Raw genomic sequence first — 20303 nt, 5'->3', positions numbered from 1 at the left:
TTTATTTTCCAAACAATTTTATTGAAATGTGCCAAGAGTACACGGACAGCACAAATGTATGAACAGGAAAAAAAAAAATCACATGTACAATAATTTTTAAAAAGTGAAGGTTAATCTTGGGAGATATCAGTTCCCCTTCCCCTCCCCCTTTAGACTTCCAGCGTTTCCATTATGGTTAAGCCTCTACTAACCTAGCATTAAAAAAAAAGGAATACAGGAACATCTGCAAAACAAAACAAACAAAAGAAAAAACCAGCATAAAGGAAAGCAATGTTTTCCTGCTCAGGTGGGACTCTCCATAGGCACCTAATTAGGAGGCGTGCTGAGCGGTGGAGAAACACAACTTCAGGGTGTAAGGGTATGGCCCATCTGCAAAAGAGAGCACAGAGGTGTAACCGGACCCCTCTCTGGATGCTCCCCCCACCCAGAGCTCCCCTGGTTTTGCACACACCTCTCATTTTCTGCAATTCAACTGCAAGGGTCAAACTCTTCACTGCCACTTTTGAGACTCAAAAACAAGACTAACACACAAGGCATTTCTCCTCTTCCTTCAATTCCATGGAGGATCCCATTCCCAGCTTTTCAGCTGGCGCACAATAGGCCTGCCCAGGAACTGGGTGGGCAAATTTTACCTGCTGGCTATTACAGCCCCCTTTCCTGGGTACTGAGCCAGCCTCTGATGCAGAGAATGGCAGCTCCCTGGAGGACAAGCCTGAGCAACGCCCAAGCTGGCAGAGCCGGTGGCAGCAAGCAGCTAGGCTGGCCCTACCACATGAAACGTCAGGCTGCTCTCCTGGGGACCAGGTCCCACCTGCCTGTGTCAGTGACAATAAGGAAATCCCTGGGGCCCTATCTTGATGGCAGGAAGGATGGCTCTGGCCCGAAGCGAGCCAACCCATTAAGCAACAAGGGGGATGGATGACCGCAGGACCCACAGATACTCACTTGGGTTTTTCATCTGATAATGGTTCAGGAAGCCCAGAGTCTCCAGGGCATCGCTCTTGGACTCCCACTCCAGCAGCCCAGAGGAGCTGCGTTCACCTGATGGGAAAAACAAAGGTTTAAGGCTGACCTGAGCAGAAGCCAGGGAGCTGCCCATCTACAGTCAAGGAATGGGCGAGGAAGGTGGGGCAGTTTACTCACTTTTGCCTGAGAATACTTTCACAGAAGATGGCCGCTTCACTCCCAGCTCATCGCAGATCTGCAACAGAAACAGAAAACAGACTCAAAGGTCTTCCCTGGTGTTTCAGCGGTTAAGACTCCACGCTTCCACTGCAGGGGGCATGGGTCTGATCCCTGGTCAGGGAACTAAGATCCCGCATGCTGCGTGGCCAGAACAAAAACAAAGAACAGACAGACTTAGAAACACAAGGAGTGCCACATGGCGGAACTGAAGCACACCACAGCTGAACACTTGGACTTTTCGGGACAAAAGAGTTTCTAAGCTTTTATCACACACTCTAAGGTGTCCCTGTAATCCCCCCAAAGGTTGAGAAACACTGCTCTTAGCTATTTTGTTGCCTAAAACCGGGAAACTGCTTTTTAAATTTCCCATCTTCAGCTGTTATTTGGGTGTGTTCTGGCACTAGGTAAATGTTTGCTAAACCGAACAGCAACACCGCAGGCCACAGTAAGGCCCGAAGTCCAACTCCACAGCCAGACTTCCACCCTTCCCCAAAGCTGCCCCAGTTCCCTGACAGCTCCATAATGGGACCCTCCCTTCTAATGTCATCTAGGCCCCAGATGGCCTGACAGTGTGGATGTTTCGAGATTGGACTCCAATCACCAGTCCGTCACCCAGACAGGGAGGAATGTTTCAAGGCAAATGAGCAGCCACTCTGACTTGCCAAAAATACAAGCAGCATGGCGAACTCCACTGCTGCTGGAAGTCTGGTGCCATTCTGAGCCTTTCTTGGTCCCTGCCTGCTATGTCCCTAGCACCCAACCCAGAGCCCAGCAGAGCAGCTCAATAGATATTCGTTAAAATTCAAAAATGAATGGCCTCCTCAGAGGGCTACGCTGAAGGACCAAGTCCACGGCACCCACCTCAAAGAAATTCTCCTCAGTCACCTCCAGAGGGGCATTGAAAAAGTGCAGCACATTGCTAGGGTGCTGGATGCGGTTCTTGGCTGCCTGCTCTGGAGTGGAGAACCGATTGTTCCTTGACTCACTGAAGTCTTTGTAACTGCAGGACCCATCTTCTAGCCCGTATGACTGACCGGGCATGATGGCTGGTTGCTTGGAGACACTGCAGGAGGGAAGGGGAGCCCTGTGTCAGACCTCAAGTTGTCCCCCACCTCCTACTGTGGCCTCCTTCCTGTCTGACAGCACTGTATGCCACAGCTGAGGAGAGGCTGACACACTTTCAGCCGCTGTTTCAGAAGAGCATCTGGGAACACACCTGCACGCCCAACTCCAGCCTGGATAAGCACTTGGCTTCTCTGTGCTCCTCTGACCTCTGTCCAGAGTGGGCCCCATTCCCCCTCCCTCCTCTCCTCAGTCCCTCTCCAACCCTCCACGAGGAGCCTGGGTACCTACCAGACATTCAGCTTCTGCCCAAACATGAAGTTGTTATTGAGGTGAGTGATGGCCCGGTCCACAGCATATCCATCAGCCATCTCCACCATGGCGGCCCCTGGCTTGCTTTTCATGAATTTCACCTTGAGAAGAGTAGCCGTGATCAGCACCACCGCCCAGCTGTCAGAGACCCTTCTCCTGTCCCTTCCAAGTCAGTTAGAAGGAAGTCAACTCCTGCTCTGGATTGAGGCATCCATTTCCTCACTTGTGAGGAGCCAGGAGAACAGAGAAGCATGTCTGGCCCACAGCAAGTGCTCAGCCCAAGTTGGGCAGCAAAGACTAGGCAGTCTTTCCCTAACCTCAGGACCTGACCCATGAGTGGGCCATTTAACAAAGCACAACAGAAAAGCAGGAATGGTGGGAGGAAAAAAGCATCAACAGACATATATACAGATACTGAGTCATGACTATGTGGGTTATGGTATAAAAACGCTAAAAACAGTGTCAGCTCTGAGTCCTGCTTCCACAAAAAGGCATGTGAACCTGGGCAAGTTATCTGCCCCCCATGCTTTTACTTCCCCTGCTTGTCTCACTAAGGATTCTTGTGAGAATGAAACAACTTACAACATTTAAAGCACTTTTAACAGTGGTACAAAAAAACCCGCTTCACACGTTATTAGCTGCTAATATTAATGGGCCAGGCCAGGGGCTGTAAACTCAAAGGCTTCTAGGACCCAGATGGGTTTGACAGAAGAAACGACCTAGTCTGAAGTGGGCAGTCACCAGACAGCCCCAGCCAACTGTTATCCCAGGCAAGGCAGGAAGGCTCAGTGTTGCCATATCATCTGAAGTGTTCCAGAGAAAATCCTGACATAATGATCTTTAACTGTGATGGGTAAATTTTATACACCATAATATTTACATAATATTAAGTACTAACACTTTCATGTGATAAAGTCTTGTTTTTTAAAAAAAAAAAAAACACTGAAAATTAAAAAAAAGTAAAAAAATAAATCACCCACATAGCATGAGGACCAAATAAAATCCATCTGCAATGTCACCTGATTAAAACTAGTTACCCTCTCTAGACCTGCTTGCTCCTAAACACGCTCCTTCCCCCTTCTTTGCTCACTGGGGGGCCAAAAGGTCGGGGCCTCCCCTGGGGCTGCCAGGTCTATAAGGAAAGCAGTGGACCTAGCGGAAGCTCACCTTCTCCACATTGCCATACAAGCAGAAGACATTGAAGACCCGGTCACAGTTCATCTTAGACTGATCCAAGCCATAGACCATGAGCACAGGGCTGTCGGCGTGGGGGCCATACTCGGGTGGTGGGGGAGGGGGTGGGGGGTGCCCATACTGGGGGCCGTAGCGACTTGGGCCCCGGCGGTGACCCCCCACTGGTGGACCCATCCTTCTCCCTTCGTAGTGAGGTGGGGGGGGCCCGTAGCCCTCATCATGGTAATGGCTGTGGTACCCACCGTGGGGCCCTCCTGGGGGGTGGGAAGGAAAGAGAGGGAGGACGGGTGAGAATTTGCGCGTCGGGCGGCGGGCAGGGGCACATGAGCCACGGGAGTCCACGGAGGGGAACCCCCTGCCCTCACCATATTCTGCGGGGTGATCTCCGAGGAGAGGGGGCTGCCTCTGGCGTTTGTTAGGGTTGCTGCCAGGGTCACCTGCAGACAGAGAGAACAGTTAGAACCTAACTTGGAAAAAGAGCTCTCTCTCTCCCTCCTGACTAGAGGCTGATCTCAGCGTCCCTCAGCTCCTGAGGACCTGGGCAGTGGCCTTTCCTTCCTCACAAGGGTTACTGGGGCTTCCTTCCTGTGGCCGGACCCAGGGTGGGCATGAAGCCCAGGCCTCAAGGGTGGAGCCCACTGTCCCTCCCGCCGCCCACTCCAAGCAGGCTGCTTTCCTTCATCCGTGGAGGATGAAGCCAGGTTCCGGGCCTCTCACCTTCCCGAGCTCCCCCTCTGGGGAAGCTGCAGCCACTATGGAAGCTGATATGGGGGCCGGGAACAGATTTCTAAAATAACTCCCAATGAAGGGAGAGGAGTTAAGAGCCAGAAAATAACACAGAGAAGGGTAGAAAAATAAAATTGGGCCCACAAAGCCCCAAGGGTCTGAGCGTGCTAGGGCCCACTCTCTAGAGAGAAGACTTTCTCAATCTTGGTACCAGTCACCCTCCCCTCTAGTCACATCCACCCCAAGAAGAGGGACTGGAGGAAAGGACAAACAGGGCGACATTAACATCAGTTCAAATGAGCAGTCATGTACAAGGCATCAACAGTCTCAGACAATGGCGCAGTTCCACCCCGCCCCAACCCCAAGTGCAGTTCAAAATCGCTACCGTTAACTTAGCACTTGAGTGGCAAACACTGTGCTAAGTACTTTACAAACAGACATCACCATTTCTTAAATTCCTCACAACAACCCTATGAGGTAGGTACTATTTTAGTCCCGTTTTACAGATAAGGAAAATGAGCACTTAACTTTTAACTGAGCAGTTATAATACACTTTGGCCCAAGGTCACAAAGCAAGTTAGTGGCCAAGCCGGGACTTCAACCCAGGCCTGGTTGACTCCAAAAACCCAGGGCTCGGGAACACTGCCCCTTCCTGCCACCCGGCCTGGGTTTTGTTTTCCAACAGTCATTACAAAGATGGAAAAGGGCTACTTACAGCAGAAGTACAGAGTACAATGTCCATTTGTCACAAAAAACAAATCTGTATTTTCTCTTACCATTGGACGCTTCAACAGTGAGTTAGCACAGTTCTGAAAGATGGCGTCCCATCAAACATACACTGCGACCCTGCATCACATGGTTTTACAGTCATAAATACAAGTTACGGTACACATCCGATACAACTTTTTTTTAAAGAATTGTTTTAAAAGTCAATGTTTTGATTAAATCAAAAATGGCTCACAGATGTTCTGTCCTCAGAAGATATCAGAAAAGTGGAAAATAAAGGTGTATGAAGTGGGTAGTGTCCCTCCATGTTGTCACCTCCTCACATTGTGTGCTGCAGTGCGGTGCTTCTGGCTGTGTAGCGTCCCGTGTGCGTGTCTCCTGGTTATGAGGTGTGCCAGTGGCCCCACTATGCCCGCGCTTTTGGCCTTGGGAGCACTCCAGTTACCCGCCAGCAGGTAACTGTGTACCTCTGAGCTGTTTGGCTGTTTGGTTTTAGGTCTGTTTTGGTTTTTTTGATTTTTTGCTGCTGTTGTGGTTTAAGTTTTTGGTTTTTTTTGGTTTCTGATCTCCAGTTGGTGCAGATTATGTTGGCAGCCGATGACTGCAGAAAAAATAAAAATATCAAAACAGAAAAAAAAAAAAAAGAAGGCCCTCCCCAAACCAAAGGACTTAAAAAACGAAAAACAAAAAAAACCAAACCCACATGGCGAGGAATGGAGAGGATCCTATTGTCTTGGAGGCCCATGGAATCTACTTCAGTCTATGAAACGTTCTCCGAAAAGAGCGCCGCTGGCTGGCTGGGAGAGCTCTGTTCTCTGTGTTTCCTACTTCTGTGTACATTTTCGGGTTCAAGTTTGCTTGGATTTTGACATTTTTTTAATGTTTAGTAAAAAAGCAGTGTCTGCTGCCATGTTGCGTCTCTTTCTTTGTCTCTGTCTGCCTCTGTGCTTGTAGCTGTTCCTTGGAGCGCGGTGTGGTGTTCTTGATGTAGTGAGCTCAAGTCTGCGGCTGTTTCTGGGGACGTGGTGGAGGCTGCGTGTTCTGTTCTCTCCAGGAAGAGCTAGTGGTTTCTACCCTGTGTGTTGGTGAGCAATGTGCAGAGGCAGAGCCGCTGAAGTCTGGTTCCCGAGGGGGTGGCGAAGCACCTCCCTCACTCCAGGTCACCTCAACAGCTCTCGTTTTTGACCCCCAGCCTGGGGGCGGCCAAAGCTGAGAGGCATCAAAACCAATGCACAGCCAGCCCCTGCCACTAGCCCTTGCCGGTCTGCACATCTTCTATTTATGTTCCTTGGAGAAGAAATGGTTGGTTGCCGTGTTTCTGTTAGCAGTCATGTAATGCCATTGCCCGCTCTGGTACATTCACTCGGTCACCAATTTGTCTCTGACCTCTGGAGGGGGCAGCGAGCCCCACAGCGCCCATTGTGAGGGTCCTGGGGAAGAGTCTAGCCCACCCGGCCCACGGCTTCCCAGCTGCAAGGGCGAACAAGACAGGCCTGCCTAGGAACGGGGGCCTGTGAGATGTCAGCAACCAGCCACCTCCCTCAGCCCATGGCCTAGTCCGACGTATCAGACCAAGACAGAAACAGAGATGGATGGTCTTGCTGAGGGGGCGCCGCTGTTTTTCAAAGGCAAGGCTCCACCTCTCCCTCCTATCCAAGGCAAACCATTCTTGACAGATTCTAGGAAGGGGGTTGTCCATTTGGGCCCCCTGCAGAGATGTTGCATTCCCTCTACAAGTGAGGTGAGGCGTGTCCGCCCTGCTCCAATCCAGGGTGTCTCACCTCCGCAAGGTCAACTTGCTCAAAGGCTCTGCTGCAAGGGCCTGGGAGCCCTCGTCACATCCCCAATCTGTCCCCCCAGAAGCAGACCCTGTCAAGAGTGGAGAGCAAGAGGACCATTCCTGGCCCAGTGAGAACAGGGTCAGTGACCCTAAGCAGGCTCCTAGAAGAAAAGCAGCAGAATCCGTTTGGGAGCTGCTACTAGTTTGTTAAGCCACTGCCGTGGCCTGTGCTCAGTGAGGCCCTGCTCCCCACCCCACCCAGGCCTCTGCCTTGACCCTGCATCCTCTGCTGCGTCAAAGGGCCACAAGCAGCAGCTAGGACCTACAGAGGCCCCTCATTCACCCCCTCCCACTGGAGTGTATCTTCCAAGAGCTGATCCCCAAGGCCCTCCCATGTCCACAGGAGCCCAATGGCATTACATAACCCTGAGTCCAGGTCTATGAAGTGCGCTAGTCAAGTGAAGGCAAGGCGGGTATGTTTAAAACAAAGCTGCCGTCAGGATTACCTTGTCCACTGAGATTGGGGTTTGTGTAGTCCCAAGTATCCTGATCATTCTTGAACACATTTAAGCGTGTAGGCTGCAGGGACAAAAAAAAGCTTGAGGTCAGCCAGGCTCCAGGCTCACCTAGGAAGCTGACAAAGGGCAGCCATTTCCCAGACCTACCTTCGCATACTCAATCTTCAGAGTGCAACAGCCTGAGTAGATGTCAGCCCCATTGAGTGAGGCCTTGGCCCGCTGGGCACTCTGCACAGAGTCAAATGTGAGTAAAGTTAAGGGAAAGTTCCATCCCAAGAGCTCTCTGAAAAGAGCTTCAAGTTGCACCAGAGAGGGATGAGGACAAGTAGCACCCCAAAGACTGCTCCAAGCGGGCTTCGGGGTTAGTTCACTGCCCATAGCCACCAGCCACTTGTGCAGACACAGCTGGAGTGCTGCCCCAAATGCGCAGACGCGGCCAGAGCTCCTCTGAGACCTGTACTCCCCCGCCCTGCCCCACGGCAACAACCTTCTCTGCCAGCCTCACAGGCCAAGTCACCTTCTTCTTCAGCCTCATCTCCCGCCCCCCCCCACTTCTACACGCCTTGACTAAGCCTGAACAATCTCTGAAACGTTAACTAGATTATACTCCTGCCCTGAAAACCCATCAGTGACTTCCCACCACTGCACCCTGACCCAAGTTCACCCCACTGCCCGGGATGTCATAACTTCTTCCAATGTCCTAAGGAACCCTCTCCCCCTCGTCAGCTACTCTTCAGTTGTCAGGTTCTTCGCTTCCTGCAACGCTAAGCTCCTGCCCACCTGAGGACCTCTGCAGATGTGGTGTCCTCAGCCTGAATATCAGTTCTTACCTCTACATGGAAACAAGGACAGCATCTCCTCAGAGACCTCCCCAGAACCCCTGTAAATTCTTTCCTCTTATATCTCATGGCACACTCTTCTTTCCCGTCACACTTTAAACCCTGTACTTTCACACTACACAACACTTGAACATGTATGTGTGTGTGTTTTAGGGGCACCAACTCTCTGTGCAGTTGAAAATCCATGTATTTAACCAACCACAGATGGCTTAATGCTGTAGTATATACTCAGTGAGTGAGATACACCTTAAGTGGACCCACAGAGTTCAAATCTGTGCTGTTCAAGGGCCTATTTAGCTGTGATTGTTTATTAACCATCCCTTCCATGAGACCATGGGCTCTATGAAGGCATCTGGCACATGGCAGGCATTCAGGAGACACGTGCTGATTGAAAAGATGGATTCCTACCAAGCCCTGTGAGCTCCCATCTCAAGGAACACCCATTTCCCAACAAAGGATATTCCACCATAGCCTGGACTCCATTCTTCCGGAAAATGACAATTCTCTGGACAGGACCACAAGGGTTACAGATAGTATAAAGAACATCCTGTAAAAACCAAACACAAGCAAGATGAAGGGACACTGGCAGGTCAGTCTGGCTCATGGGAGAAGACAGGGAGAAAAGGCAGGAGGGAGATTCCACAGAAGAAGCTGAACGAATAACCACTGGCACGCACCGTGGTAATCGAATAGATGGGGTTCAGGATGGTAAAGAGAAGCACACTGTTGACGCTCCTGGAGTCATCCGAGTCCCCAGGGCGGGAGATTTTCTGGCTGGTAGAGTAATTGACAAAAGCTGGGTGGCCCGCGATGTAGATCTGGTTGTCAGCTGCGTAGTTCACGGCATTGCAAGCCCCCAACACATCTTCAAATTCCACCAACGCTTGTCTCTTTTTAGGCATTACCACCACGTAACTAGCAAAGAGAACACAGGTTGCAATCCTCTCAGGGGGATGGAGACAAGAGTCAGAGAACGGCCTCAGTTATCTGTGATCTGACTCCTCCCTGTCCTCTGGACTCCTCTGTGCCCGTCATGGTTTCTTGACCTGAACACCCCTTGCCGTAAGTGGCACGACAAGCAGAAGAGCTGTGTGCGGCTTTGGCATCAGCTTCTCTGGGCAGCCTTCCTTCCCAACCCCTCCCTCACCTGATCGAGTCAGATGCCTCCCACAGACGCCTGGGTTTCCCCTATCACAGTGTTGACCACTCTGGGTAGGCAACTGTCTGGGAGGAATAAAGACAGTGGTGTTCACCACTCTATTCCCATTACTCACCATGTGCCAAAATTACAAAGCAGAGAGAGAGAAACAAAAGGAATGAGAAAAAAAAAAAAAAAGGAAGGAGAAAAAGACACGGAACTTGCTGTAACTTATCCAAGTACAATGGCTAACCCCAGGAGTAATGGAGCCCCAGGACCTAGCTAAAGGAACCTGGACCGAAATGGCCAAGTTACTTCTAACCAGAAACCCGGTGACACACAGTACACCAAGGAGTTAACTCAGCTGAATACCCAACCCCTGGCCTCTGAGCTGAGTACCTGATGGGTCCAAACTCCTGCAAGGCCTCCACAAGGTCAGCTTCCACCACGCCGTCAATCAGGCCCCTGATGTGGACAACTGGGGAGGCGGGGGTTTTGTGCGGGTCATCGTAGTTCTCCTGAGAAAGGAAGCAAAAATAAGACTTCACTTTCTGCTGTACAAGATGGTGGATTATTGGCTTCTGTGCCACTGGGGACTCAGACAGGTAAAACACTCGAGTGTGTCACCCAGAAAAGACACACAGGGCAGGCAACTAGAGGCAGCAATTCAACCAATCACCCCAAAAGGATTCTGGGCCAGCAGAGCAGAAGGCCTGAGTGTATGGCCACATGCCTAATAGCTCTTACTGTAGTTTCTGATGAAGGCAAAATGGAGGACCAGACAAGTCCCAAGTCCCATCTTACAGTCTTCCCAGCACCAGTCTCTTCCCACTGGTCAAAGAAATGTGGGAAAAGAGTGGCTTGGAAAGGGGACTCAATTTTCTGCTGCATCCACCCAAGGTTTTCTGCCCCTCCCCTAGTGGAGGAACCTACGATCACCACACAGCCAAGCACTGCTGCTCCCCACCACTCATCCCCAGGTCCAGCAGGTGCCTCAGACACCGTGGCATCCAGGCCAGTCTTGTCTGCGTCTAGTCTTTACTCTCTCACCAAAATCTGTATTGGAAAATACTACCTAGGTCAGACTAACGAAAAAGACAGTAAAGTCTTTCAGAAGAAGAGAAGATCCAACCTGTACCACTAAAAATCAAGACAGTTCCCTTCCCAGGGGAAGTATCTTTCCACCCACAGACAAAAGTGTCTGGGAATCAAGAAAGAGCAAAGTAACTTTCTCCACCTCTCCTGGGCTCTGGGCCCAGCCTCCCATGTGAGAACCACCAAGCAGAAGCCCATGTAACATGGGCAGAATTGGATTCTATTTCAGGAATGAACCACACAAACCACAGGAGCCACACTCGCCTGAGGGTTACCAGATCAGCGACCTGGAGCTCCACAGTCCTGAGTTCTAATCCCTGCCCCTCCTCAGACTAGCTACAAGACCTAAAGGAATTTACCTCGCCTCTGTAAATGGGGAATAGTAAGCCCATTCCTTACCTCATAGAGGAGTGTTAAGAATTCAATTAAGATACCTTTCAAATGCGTGCAACAAGGCCTGGCATGGTTTAAATGCTAGTAAATCACGGCTACAGAGCGCCACTAAACCGTGGAAAACTCTGCAAATGGCTGAACGAGACAAGGCTTCAGGAACTTCCAAGGAAGAGGGAATGGGCTCCAAGCCAGGAGTAACAATTGGTTGTCTTTTCCGAGCAGGAGACTGAAGAGGCTGAATCCCTTACAAAGTGCCCACCCCTCAAGGAACGTTTGGGTTCATCAAACCTACGGCACCCAGTTAACCCTCAGAAAATGTAAGCAAACTTGTGATAACTCGAAAGCTTGGTTCAACTTCCAAACGGCTAAAAAGACCTCTCACAACGCTTTCTTCCGGTTTTTAATGCCCACAAAAATGAGGCAGATATTCTGGACTGGGAGAATATCCTCAAAGATATCAATCTCTGTACTGAGACAAACCATGACGCTACAAAGATCAAATAGCGATCAGGCAGAATACCCCACTCAGGCACGGAAAAAGGCTACCGCCCACTCGTTCCCCGCTCACGCGGTGCCCCCGCCCCCAACCACCCACAAGGCCCGGGCAAGAGAAGTGCGCCTGCGCATGGGGCCAGAAAAGAAAATGATAAAGAAAAAATCGGCCCGACCGCGTGCCCGGGCCCCACAAGCCAGCCCGCGGCGCCTGCGCACTGCGCCACCTGCAGCGCGAGCAGTTTCCTCCGCCCCCCCCCACACCCCGCTCTGTAGAGCGCGCACGCGCAAGCGCCTGTCCTCGCGCAAACCCCGCCGTTTGCCCAACGCCTTCCCCTCCCCCACCCCGTCCACGGCGCGAGGGCCTGGGCGCGTGCGCATAGCCCCCCTCTCCCCAAAATAAATGCTCTCAACGTGAGAATTTTCCCCTCCCTTCCCGGCCGTCTCCGGCTTAGGGCCCTGGCCTCACCCCGCCGCCACCGCCCGCCGCCCCGGCTCCTCCACCGCCGCCGCCGCCTCCATGCTGGTCGCCAGCGTTGTCAGTCTTGAGCCGTTTAGGGGCCCGGCCGCCCTCACTGCCGCCGCCGTAGTAGCGGCCACCGCCGCCTCCGCCGCCCGCCGCCGCCATCTTCACCATCGCTCCGGACCGCCTCCGCTGCTCGTCCGGCTGCTGCCTCTGCTCCAGCCTCCGACGCCGCTTCTCCGCCCGGGGCAGCAGCCTCCGCGACATGGCGGTCCAGAACCCGCCTCCCCCCGCCTCTCATTGGGGGAGGGACACGCCCGTCATCGGCCGCCCCCACCCGATAGGGGGAGCCAGTGGTCCCGCCGCTGGGGGAGGGGAAGCCTCCATACGCCTTGCTCAACGATTGGGAAAAGCTCACGCCGTTCTGCAGGAGTGCCCGCCCTTGTTTGTCTGGGACACTCCTTATAGGCGAGCGCTTTCTGCCAGTCATTTCTCCGACCCCGCCGCCTTAAAATAAACTCCAACTTGATTGGTCAGATTTCTGATACCGCCTGGCCTCGTTAGGAGCACCTGATAGGAGCGGCGCTCCCCACTCTCCCCCAAAGCCCCGCCTCCTTCCCACTTTCATTGGTCTTCTCGCTAATCCATCAAACCGAAAGCCCTTAGTCTTCCGTCACAGCGACTACCTTCCCGCGCCTCTCCGCAAGGAACCAAGGAGGCCCCTCCCCTTTGCCTCTCTCCACTTGCTACTGCAGGTGTCCATCTTCTGCAAGTCGCCCGATTAGTCAGTTGAGAGTGGAAAGAGTCCTCTCACCAGACGGTAGGACCACTGGTGGCCCCTGATTGGGTGAAAAAGGAGAGCCCATCCCTGACCCGTAGGAGCTCTTTGGCGCAGTCTAGGAAAGGATCGGAGGAGAGGACGCATGCGCGAATCGCTTTCAGGCGCCTCTGGAGGCGGGGCGACCCTCTAAAGGAGGGAAGGCCTGAAGTATCCTGAGTCTTTATTTACTGCTGTAAGCAGCCCCGCAAGGGCAAACTAAGTTAGAAGGGCAACTGCCAGTGCAGCTCTGTCTCCATCACTAACTATATTCTATTCCTCTCCATCTCTAACCTTCACAACGCCAGTGAAAAATTTTTTGAACCCAATCTGACCCTTTCCTTCAGTATAAAACCATTTGCTATTGCCGACTATCTTATGACCCAGTCCAGTTCTCCGGCGTCCTTTCACCACTCTACCACTAAATTCAACCACAAATAACTCCTTTCAGTTTGCAGAAAGGGAAGGATCTTTCGCGCACCTCTGGATCTTTGGCCCGAGCAGGCCCTTCCAACTAGAACACTTTCTCCGCTATTCCTCCTGCCAGAGCTAAAGAATACATTTCTCTTGTTCGTGCTCTGCTCACTCTGAGAAGCGTTCCTGGTCCCTACCAGCCCAGACCCTCGGCTTCCCCCATAATAACCCCTGATCGCTCAGGCCAATGGTTTTCACGCGACAGCCCTTACTACTCTGGGTCGTCACAATTTGGTGGCTTTTTCCGTAGCATTGAAGTGCTTGTGTGAGCAAGGGAGCGGTGGTCTCTGCCTCGGCCTTAGTGAAGCTGGCCACGCTACCAAGCGCCAGGTACAGCACCCGGCACAGTGCCAGCACTCTGCAAAGGGGAGCAGTTAGGGTATTCTAAGCGTCTGGCGGGCCTTGTTTCCTCCGAGGCGGGTAGGGCCACCCCGCAGAGTACACCTTCCCAAGTCTAAGGTGCAACGACGCCCAACAGCCGGAACCTGGGGCGGGGCCGGGGGGTGACCTAGGATCCCGCCCTAAGGGCTTTAACCTTATGGGGCTGCCTGCTGGCGGAGGAGGGGGGAGAGGAGGAGGGGACGCTGCTCTTAGAAAGCGAGGAGACAGACGTGGTAAATGCGGGGACGCCCACCAAAGATGCTCTGGAACCTTTCCACTCGGGTGAAAGGGGGTTCCCGAAATAGGGGTCCTAGTGGAAACTAAGTTTGAAATGGGGTCAGTGGCACTAAGAGAGTGGGACCGTCCTGGTAGGTCCGCGGGTTTGAGGAGATACGAAAGTTGGAGTGGGCTGGTGGAGATGTAAATCAGCTCCCAATCACCCCGAAAAGATCCGAAAGAGCCGGCCGAACGGAGATGGGGGACGGCGCAGCGCCTCCAACACGTGATCAGTGCGACGGAATTAAGGCGGTGCGGCTCCGACTGAAGGGCGGGGTCGCGAGGTCCAGACGTCAGAGGAATGCGGTGGGGGGAGGGGGAGAGAGGGGCCCCTCCCCTCCCCGCCCCCGCGCCGGGCCCGGACGCCCCTCGCGCCGGCGCGCGCCGACGGGACGCGACGGAACCGTCCCACGCGCGGCAAGTTCCAGGCAGCTTGGCCGCCCACGGCTGGCGACCGGGCTGCCGCGTTATGTGCACACCCGCGCTCCCGGCCTCCGCCCCTCCCCCACCCCTTGCACACGGGCCGTGGTCGCGGGCCCCGGGCGGCGCCTCCCTGGGATCCCCCCTCACTCCTCCCTGACCCCTCGCCCCCAGCCCCTACCAGTTCGGCGGCGAGCCTGGCCGGCCGTCCGAGATCGAAAAGAGAGCAGACACTGGGAAGTTTTGGGGGAGGGAGGGGCGGGACTTAAAGGGACCACGACCTCTTTCCAGCCCGGGGGAAAAAAAAAATGGGGGGGTAGAGGGGGGAGATCGAGAGTTGCTCTGCGGTTGAATGGAGGAAACAACGCAAAAAAGGAACGGGAAGACTCCGCGTCCCTTTTCCCCAAACATCCCCAGCCCCTCAATACCCGCCCCCCATCCCTCACAGAAAGTCGCACAGTTGTTTGGGAATCACGCCTCATTCCTCCTGGTCAGCCAAGTGTTCTGTTGGTTGAGGTAAATGTTGGGGTGCACATTGTACAGACGGGGAAATGGGCTCAGGGGACGCTAGCGACCTACCCGGGATCCCACCGCTTGTAAGTGGCATATAGCAGGATTTGTCTGCCACCAAAGACACTTAACCAGTGCACTGCAGTGCCTGTTACGGTGATGGGGTCTGCAATATCCCTTGGAGGTTAAGAGCATGAGTCCTGGGGTCAGACTGCCAGCGTTCAAACATGGACGGTGCACCTACTTACTCTGTGGCTTTGGAAAAGTGATTTAGCATTCTGGGGCCTCTGTTTCCTCATCCGGTAGGAGGTTGGTAATAGCACCTGCAACGCTGGGTGGTCTTGAGAAGTGCTGAGAATGTCTGGAAGCAGAGGGGACCTCAGGTCCACCTCCATTTCAGAAATTGAGGCTCAGAGAGGGGAAAGACCAACTGAAATTCACCACAGCTGGGCAGCATGTGAAAGAACAAGTCCTCCCCTCCTTAGGGCCCGAACTGCGTAATCCAACCCTTGTGGGCCCATCCAAATCCATGCCTAACCCTTTCCACTTGTCCACTACATGGCACAAACACTGGTTCTCCTTCTGTTCATCAGATACCCAGAGCTCATTCCTGACTCTGCACTGGCTGTTCCCTCTGTCTAAAACACCCTTCTCCCAGATCTTTGCTCCTCATTTGAGAGGCCTTGGCTCAAATGTCACCTCCTGAGCACCCCAGCCTAGTTAGTCGCCATACACAGTTATAATCATGGCTTCCCATTTATCTCCCTCTTTGCTCTTATTGCCATGTGAAAACAACCAGTTATTTAATTTTTGTCTCCTCACTAGAATCTGGGCTCTTTGGGGGCCAAAAGTGGGTATGTTTTCACCCCTCTAAGGACCTACCCTGGGGTCATTCACTCATTCATCAGATGTTTATTGAACTAACACTCTTTGGGGCATCTGGGATAAAAATGGTGAACCAGATAGGAAAAAATTCCCTCCTTCCAGGGGTTCCATTCTAGTGAAAGATGCACAATACATCAGTAAAATATGTATCAGAGGTGATAACTGCTATGAAGATAATAAAACAGGGAAGGAGGCTGAGGAGTACATGAGGGCAGTTTGCTCAAAAGGGTATTCAGGTGAAGCCTCACTGAGAAGGTGACATTTTAGCAAAGGTCTGAATAGGAGAGAGAGGAAGTCATGTGGATACTGGGGGAAGAGCATTCCAAGCAGAAGGAACATCCAGTGCAAAGGCCCTGTGGTGAAATGTGCCTAGTGTGTTCCAGGAATTGCTAGAGACCTTTGTGGCTGGAGTAGAGGAAGGGAGGGGTAAATGGTAAGTGATGACATCAGAAAAGGGGGAGAGGGCAGTCTGTGAGGGTCCTCCTGGTCCATGGGGAGGGGAGGACTTTGACTTTTACTCTGAGGTGAGGCCACAGGAGGGTTCCGAGCAGGTAAGGGCCCTGATCTGGCTCAGGTGTTCACAGGAGCCCTGTGGCTGCATGCTGTGGGTGTGGGAAACAGACTGTGGGAGGTGGGGTGGGAGCAGGAAGACAGGAGGCTAATTCAATGGGAATGAGCTGGAGAAGGTGGACGGGGTCAGGATGGGGGCCGTGGAGGGATTGAAGTGAGCAGGTTATGGATCTGTTTTGAAAGTAGAGCCCATAGGATGGGCTGAGGGGTCAAAACTCCTCATGATTCAAAACCACCCCAACTGCAGGGCTCATAGTGGTGGCCAACCTCCCCAGCTCCTTTTGGTCCTCTATCCACTATGAGATGCTTCTTTTTTAAGGAGCATCTCTTCTCCCTCTCCCTTTGACACAGGCCTGTTCCATGGCATCCCAGGACCCGCCATCCACATCACTGTCGCGAGTGTGCGTAACTGCTCTCAAACACCTACAGCAAGCCCATCCAGGTGGAGGTGGGGAGTCCCCTGGCTTGTAGCCTTTTGAAAAAACACTTTTTAAAAAAACAATAATTTTTTAAAAAAATTATAGCTGATGTACAGTATTATGTGTCCCTCCCATGGTCACACCTAGACTTTGTCTCAATTACCACAGCCTCTTTAGAACCTCAGTTTCATGCATCTTGCGCTTTCCCGGTCACCTGTCTTTATAGTTCACTCCCTTCAGAAGCTCAACTCCGATAATCCATTAGCCCTGCCATGTTTCCATGACCCCTCCTCCCCCTCATACCTTCACCCAGATTAAATTCCTTGACAAACCACTATAATCGCCCCCTTACGCACATTCTCTACACACTTCCCCCTCTCCACCCTACTCATCTGGCAAAACCACAATCCTTGTTAAATCTAAGACTCCATCTATCGCATGCCTGCATCTGTGCAGATGAATGTGGATGGAAAAAAATACACAATCATGCTAACTGCTCTCGCCTTAAATTCATACCCACCAACTTGGAATGCTGCCTAACGAATCTTGCCTCTGCCCCTGGTCCCTTGACTCTCCCAGATGATGTATCAGATCTTCTCCTCAAACCTCTCTAACAGCGTCTTCCTCGTTGTCACTCTCAGCAGTGACTTTCTCCCTGCTTCCTGGGAGAACTACAGCCACCCTCCCCCCATATCCACTCTCCTCCTGCCTACTTGTGTGTGGGGTAGCTAGCCATGTTCCCATCTGCTGGGCTTCTTTTTTTTCCTATGCCTATTCTCATTTTTTTCTTCCCTAGTCAAGAAATTGGTCCCCTGTGGGCTCAGGGTTTCAGGAGAGAAATGTGACAGGCCCCAAAGCAGAAATAGGCCAGCTTTCTTTTCTTTTCTTTCTTAATAAAGCCTCTTCAGGGCTCCAAGCAGAAATATCTTCATGGTCTATTGGGCCTCAGATTGAAAACTCAGATGCCTTTAGGGGTCAATGGGTGAAGCCATTGTGGTAGAGGAAAAGTTCTCAGTTGCATTACACAGTTGTGACTTATTTTTCCCCAAGCTTTATTGAGATATGCCTGACATTCAAGAAACCATACATATTTAAAGAATATGGTTGATGAGTTTTGACTTATGTATAAACCTGTGAAACCGCCACCACAATCAAGTAATGACCAAAAGAAACAAGGACACCTACTGTATAGCACAAGGAACTATACTCAATATTTCATAATAACCTATATGAGAAAAGAATCTGAAAAAAATATAGATAGATAGATATAGATATATATGAATCGCTTTGCTGTACACCTGAAACTAACATTGTAAATCAACTATACTTCAATAAAAAATTAATTAATTTTAAAAAAAATTTAAAAAGAGAATCTGAAAAAGAATATATAACAGAATCACTGTGCTGTACACCTGAAACTAACATGATGTTGTAAATCAACTATACTTCAATTTAAAAAATAAAAAGAGGGGACTTCCCTGGCAGTCCAGTGGTTAAGACTCTGTGCTTCCATTGCAAGCGTGCGCAGGTTTGATCCGTGGTCAGGGAACTAAGATCCCTAGGGACACGGGTTCAATCCCTGGTCCGGGAAGATCCCACATGCCGCGGAGCAACCAAGCCCGTGCGCCACAACTACTGAGCCTGCGTTCTAGAGCCCGCAAGCCACAACTAGTGAGCCCGTGTGCCACAGCTACTGAAGCCCGCGCCTAGAGCCCATGCTCCGCAACAAGAGAAGCCACTGCCATGAGAAGCCCGTGCACTGCAATAAAGAGTAGCCCCCGCTCACTGCAACTAGAAGAAGCCCGCAATGAAGACCCAACGCAGCCAAAAATAAATTACAAATAAAATAAATTAATTTTTAAAAAATTTAAAAATTAAAAAAATAAAAAGAGGGGACTTCCCTGGCAGTCCAGTGGTTAAGACTTCGTGCTTCCATCGCAAGCGTGCGCAGGTTTGATCCCTGGTCAGGGAACTAAGATCCTGCAAGCCACACAGTGTGGCCCCCCCAAAAAATTCTTTTTAATTAAAATAAATAAATACATTTAAAAAAGAAGAATGAATGGCTTAACCATGAAAAAAATAAAAATTTAAAAATAAATAAATAAAATATATATTCTCAGGAACATCAAAAAAAAAGAAGATAATGACTAAAAAGGTAATGAATATATCCATCATCTCCAAATTTCCCCCTGCCTCTTGATAAACGCTTCATCCCTCACCCCTCCACACACACATCCCCAGACAACCACTAATCTACTTTCTATCACTGTTGGTTAGTTTGCATTTTCTAGAATGGAATTATATAGTATGTACTCTCATGTCTGGCTTTTTTCATTCAATATAATTATTTTGAGATTCATACATGTTTAACAATAATTCATCCTTTTTCTTTTTTTTTCTTTCTTTTTTTTTTTTTTTTTTTTTGCGGTACGCGGGCCTCTCACTGTTGTGGCCTCTCCCGTTGCGGAGCACAGGCTCCGGATGCGCAGGCCCAGCGGCCATGGCTCACGGGCCCAGCCGCTCCGCGGCATGTGGGATCTTCCCAGACCGGGGCACGAACCCGTGTCCCCTGCATCGGCGGGCAGACTCTCAACCACTGCGCCACCAGGGAAGCCCATTCTTTTTATTTCTGAGTGCTGTTCCATTGTGTGGAATAGTTTATTTATCAAGTCACCACAATTTGTTTATCAAGTCACCCACTGATGGACGTTTGTGTTGTTTGCAGTTTTTGGCAATTATACAAATAAAGGTGCTATGAACATCAATGTACACGTCTTTGTGTGGATATGTTTTCATTTTTTTAGTGTCTATACCTAGGAGTGGAATGTCTGGATCATGTGGTAGGTATATATTTAACTTTTAAAGAAAAGTTATTTTCCAAAGTAGTTGTACCACGGTGTCCAACTACTATTACTATTAACAACAACAACAATAAAAACTGGGTGAAAATTTAGTATTTATGTTAATTCATTTATTCCTTCATTTGACAAATATTTACTGGGTACTGCTTTGTGCCGGACTCTGTTCTAGGCACTGGGGATTCAGCAGTGAACAAGGCACACAAAATTCCCACCCTCGGGGAGGTGATGTTTGACTTACCCTCTCTCAGCCCAGATGATTTGGTTTTCTAGGTTGGGACCACACACGTGCTGAGGAGCCAGATGGCCTGGTCCAAATCCTGGTTCTGCTATTTCCTAGCTATCTGGCCTTGGCAAGACCCCTTATCTCTGAGTCTTATTCTGTAAAAAGGGGGTGCTGATAATACAATCTTTACCTCCTAAGGTTGTGGCATTGTTGGTTTGCAAACTGGCCCCTGTACACAGAAGGCAAGGAGAGACCCAGGAAAGAGGCATGTCCAGATTGGTAGATGGCAAGTTTAAGAAGCAAGGGAAAATTCATACGAACTTTTTTCGTATCTTGGGCAGCCACAAGATAAGTAGATCTCCTTACCCACCTGCCAGAATCTTCAGAGTTTATATACAGAGGCCTTAACTGGGCTCAGTCACACATACCGTCGAGATGGTCTCAACAAAACCCTTCTCTCCCAAGGCTGTGTCTTTGGAACAGCTCCCACCGTGGGAAGAGTGGGCAGCGTACATTCCAAGGACAGGGGAGCGGGTGAGGAGAC

General features: G+C 51.1%; 1 protein-coding gene across 5 annotated transcripts; it reads right to left on the bottom strand.

Moving 5' to 3' along the window:
- HNRNPL (heterogeneous nuclear ribonucleoprotein L) lies at positions 1-14537 on the bottom strand. Of its 5 annotated transcripts, none has more exons than XM_060132552.1 (13): positions 14473-14537; positions 9880-9998; positions 9020-9257; positions 8804-8889; positions 7651-7747; positions 7492-7564; positions 4119-4190; positions 3727-4007; positions 2539-2660; positions 2047-2248; positions 1144-1201; positions 946-1041; positions 1-369 (listed from the first exon to the last, which is right to left on the bottom strand). In XM_060132552.1, exons 3-13 carry the CDS (start codon positions 9242-9244, stop codon positions 311-313), a joined length of 1371 nt encoding a protein of 456 aa, XP_059988535.1. In that variant the 5' UTR covers positions 9245-9257; positions 9880-9998; positions 14473-14537; the 3' UTR covers positions 1-310. The 5 variants fall into 5 exon arrangements, with proteins under 5 accessions (XP_059988535.1, XP_059988533.1, XP_059988532.1 ...); XM_060132550.1 differs by lacking the exon at positions 14473-14537 and adding an exon at positions 11930-12357 and having other exon boundaries at positions 1-223; XM_060132549.1 differs by lacking the exon at positions 14473-14537 and adding an exon at positions 11930-12256.
- Between the last annotated feature and the right edge of the window lie 5766 nt (positions 14538-20303).

The sequence above is a fragment of the Lagenorhynchus albirostris genome, chromosome 19 (genome assembly GCF_949774975.1).
Source record: "Lagenorhynchus albirostris chromosome 19, mLagAlb1.1, whole genome shotgun sequence".
In the NCBI taxonomy this organism is placed as follows: domain Eukaryota; kingdom Metazoa; phylum Chordata; class Mammalia; order Artiodactyla; family Delphinidae; genus Lagenorhynchus; species Lagenorhynchus albirostris.
Note: the sequence above shows the minus strand (reverse complement) of the source record. Positions and strands in the feature narration are given on the sequence as shown.

Excerpts from the sequence above, each read along its gene's own strand:
- HNRNPL (XM_060132548.1), bottom strand. The coding sequence starts at position 12,190 with ATGTCGCGGAGGCTGCTGCCCCGGGCGGAGAAGCGGCGTCGGAGGCTG. Across the intron at positions 7,565-7,650 it reads TGAAGATTGAGTATGCGAAG|CCTACACGCTTAAATGTGTT; the intron begins GTAGGTCTGGGA and ends TTGTCCCTGCAG. Across the intron at positions 2,249-2,538 it reads GGGCAGAAGCTGAATGTCTG|TGTCTCCAAGCAACCAGCCA; the intron begins GTAGGTACCCAG and ends TCCCTCCTGCAG.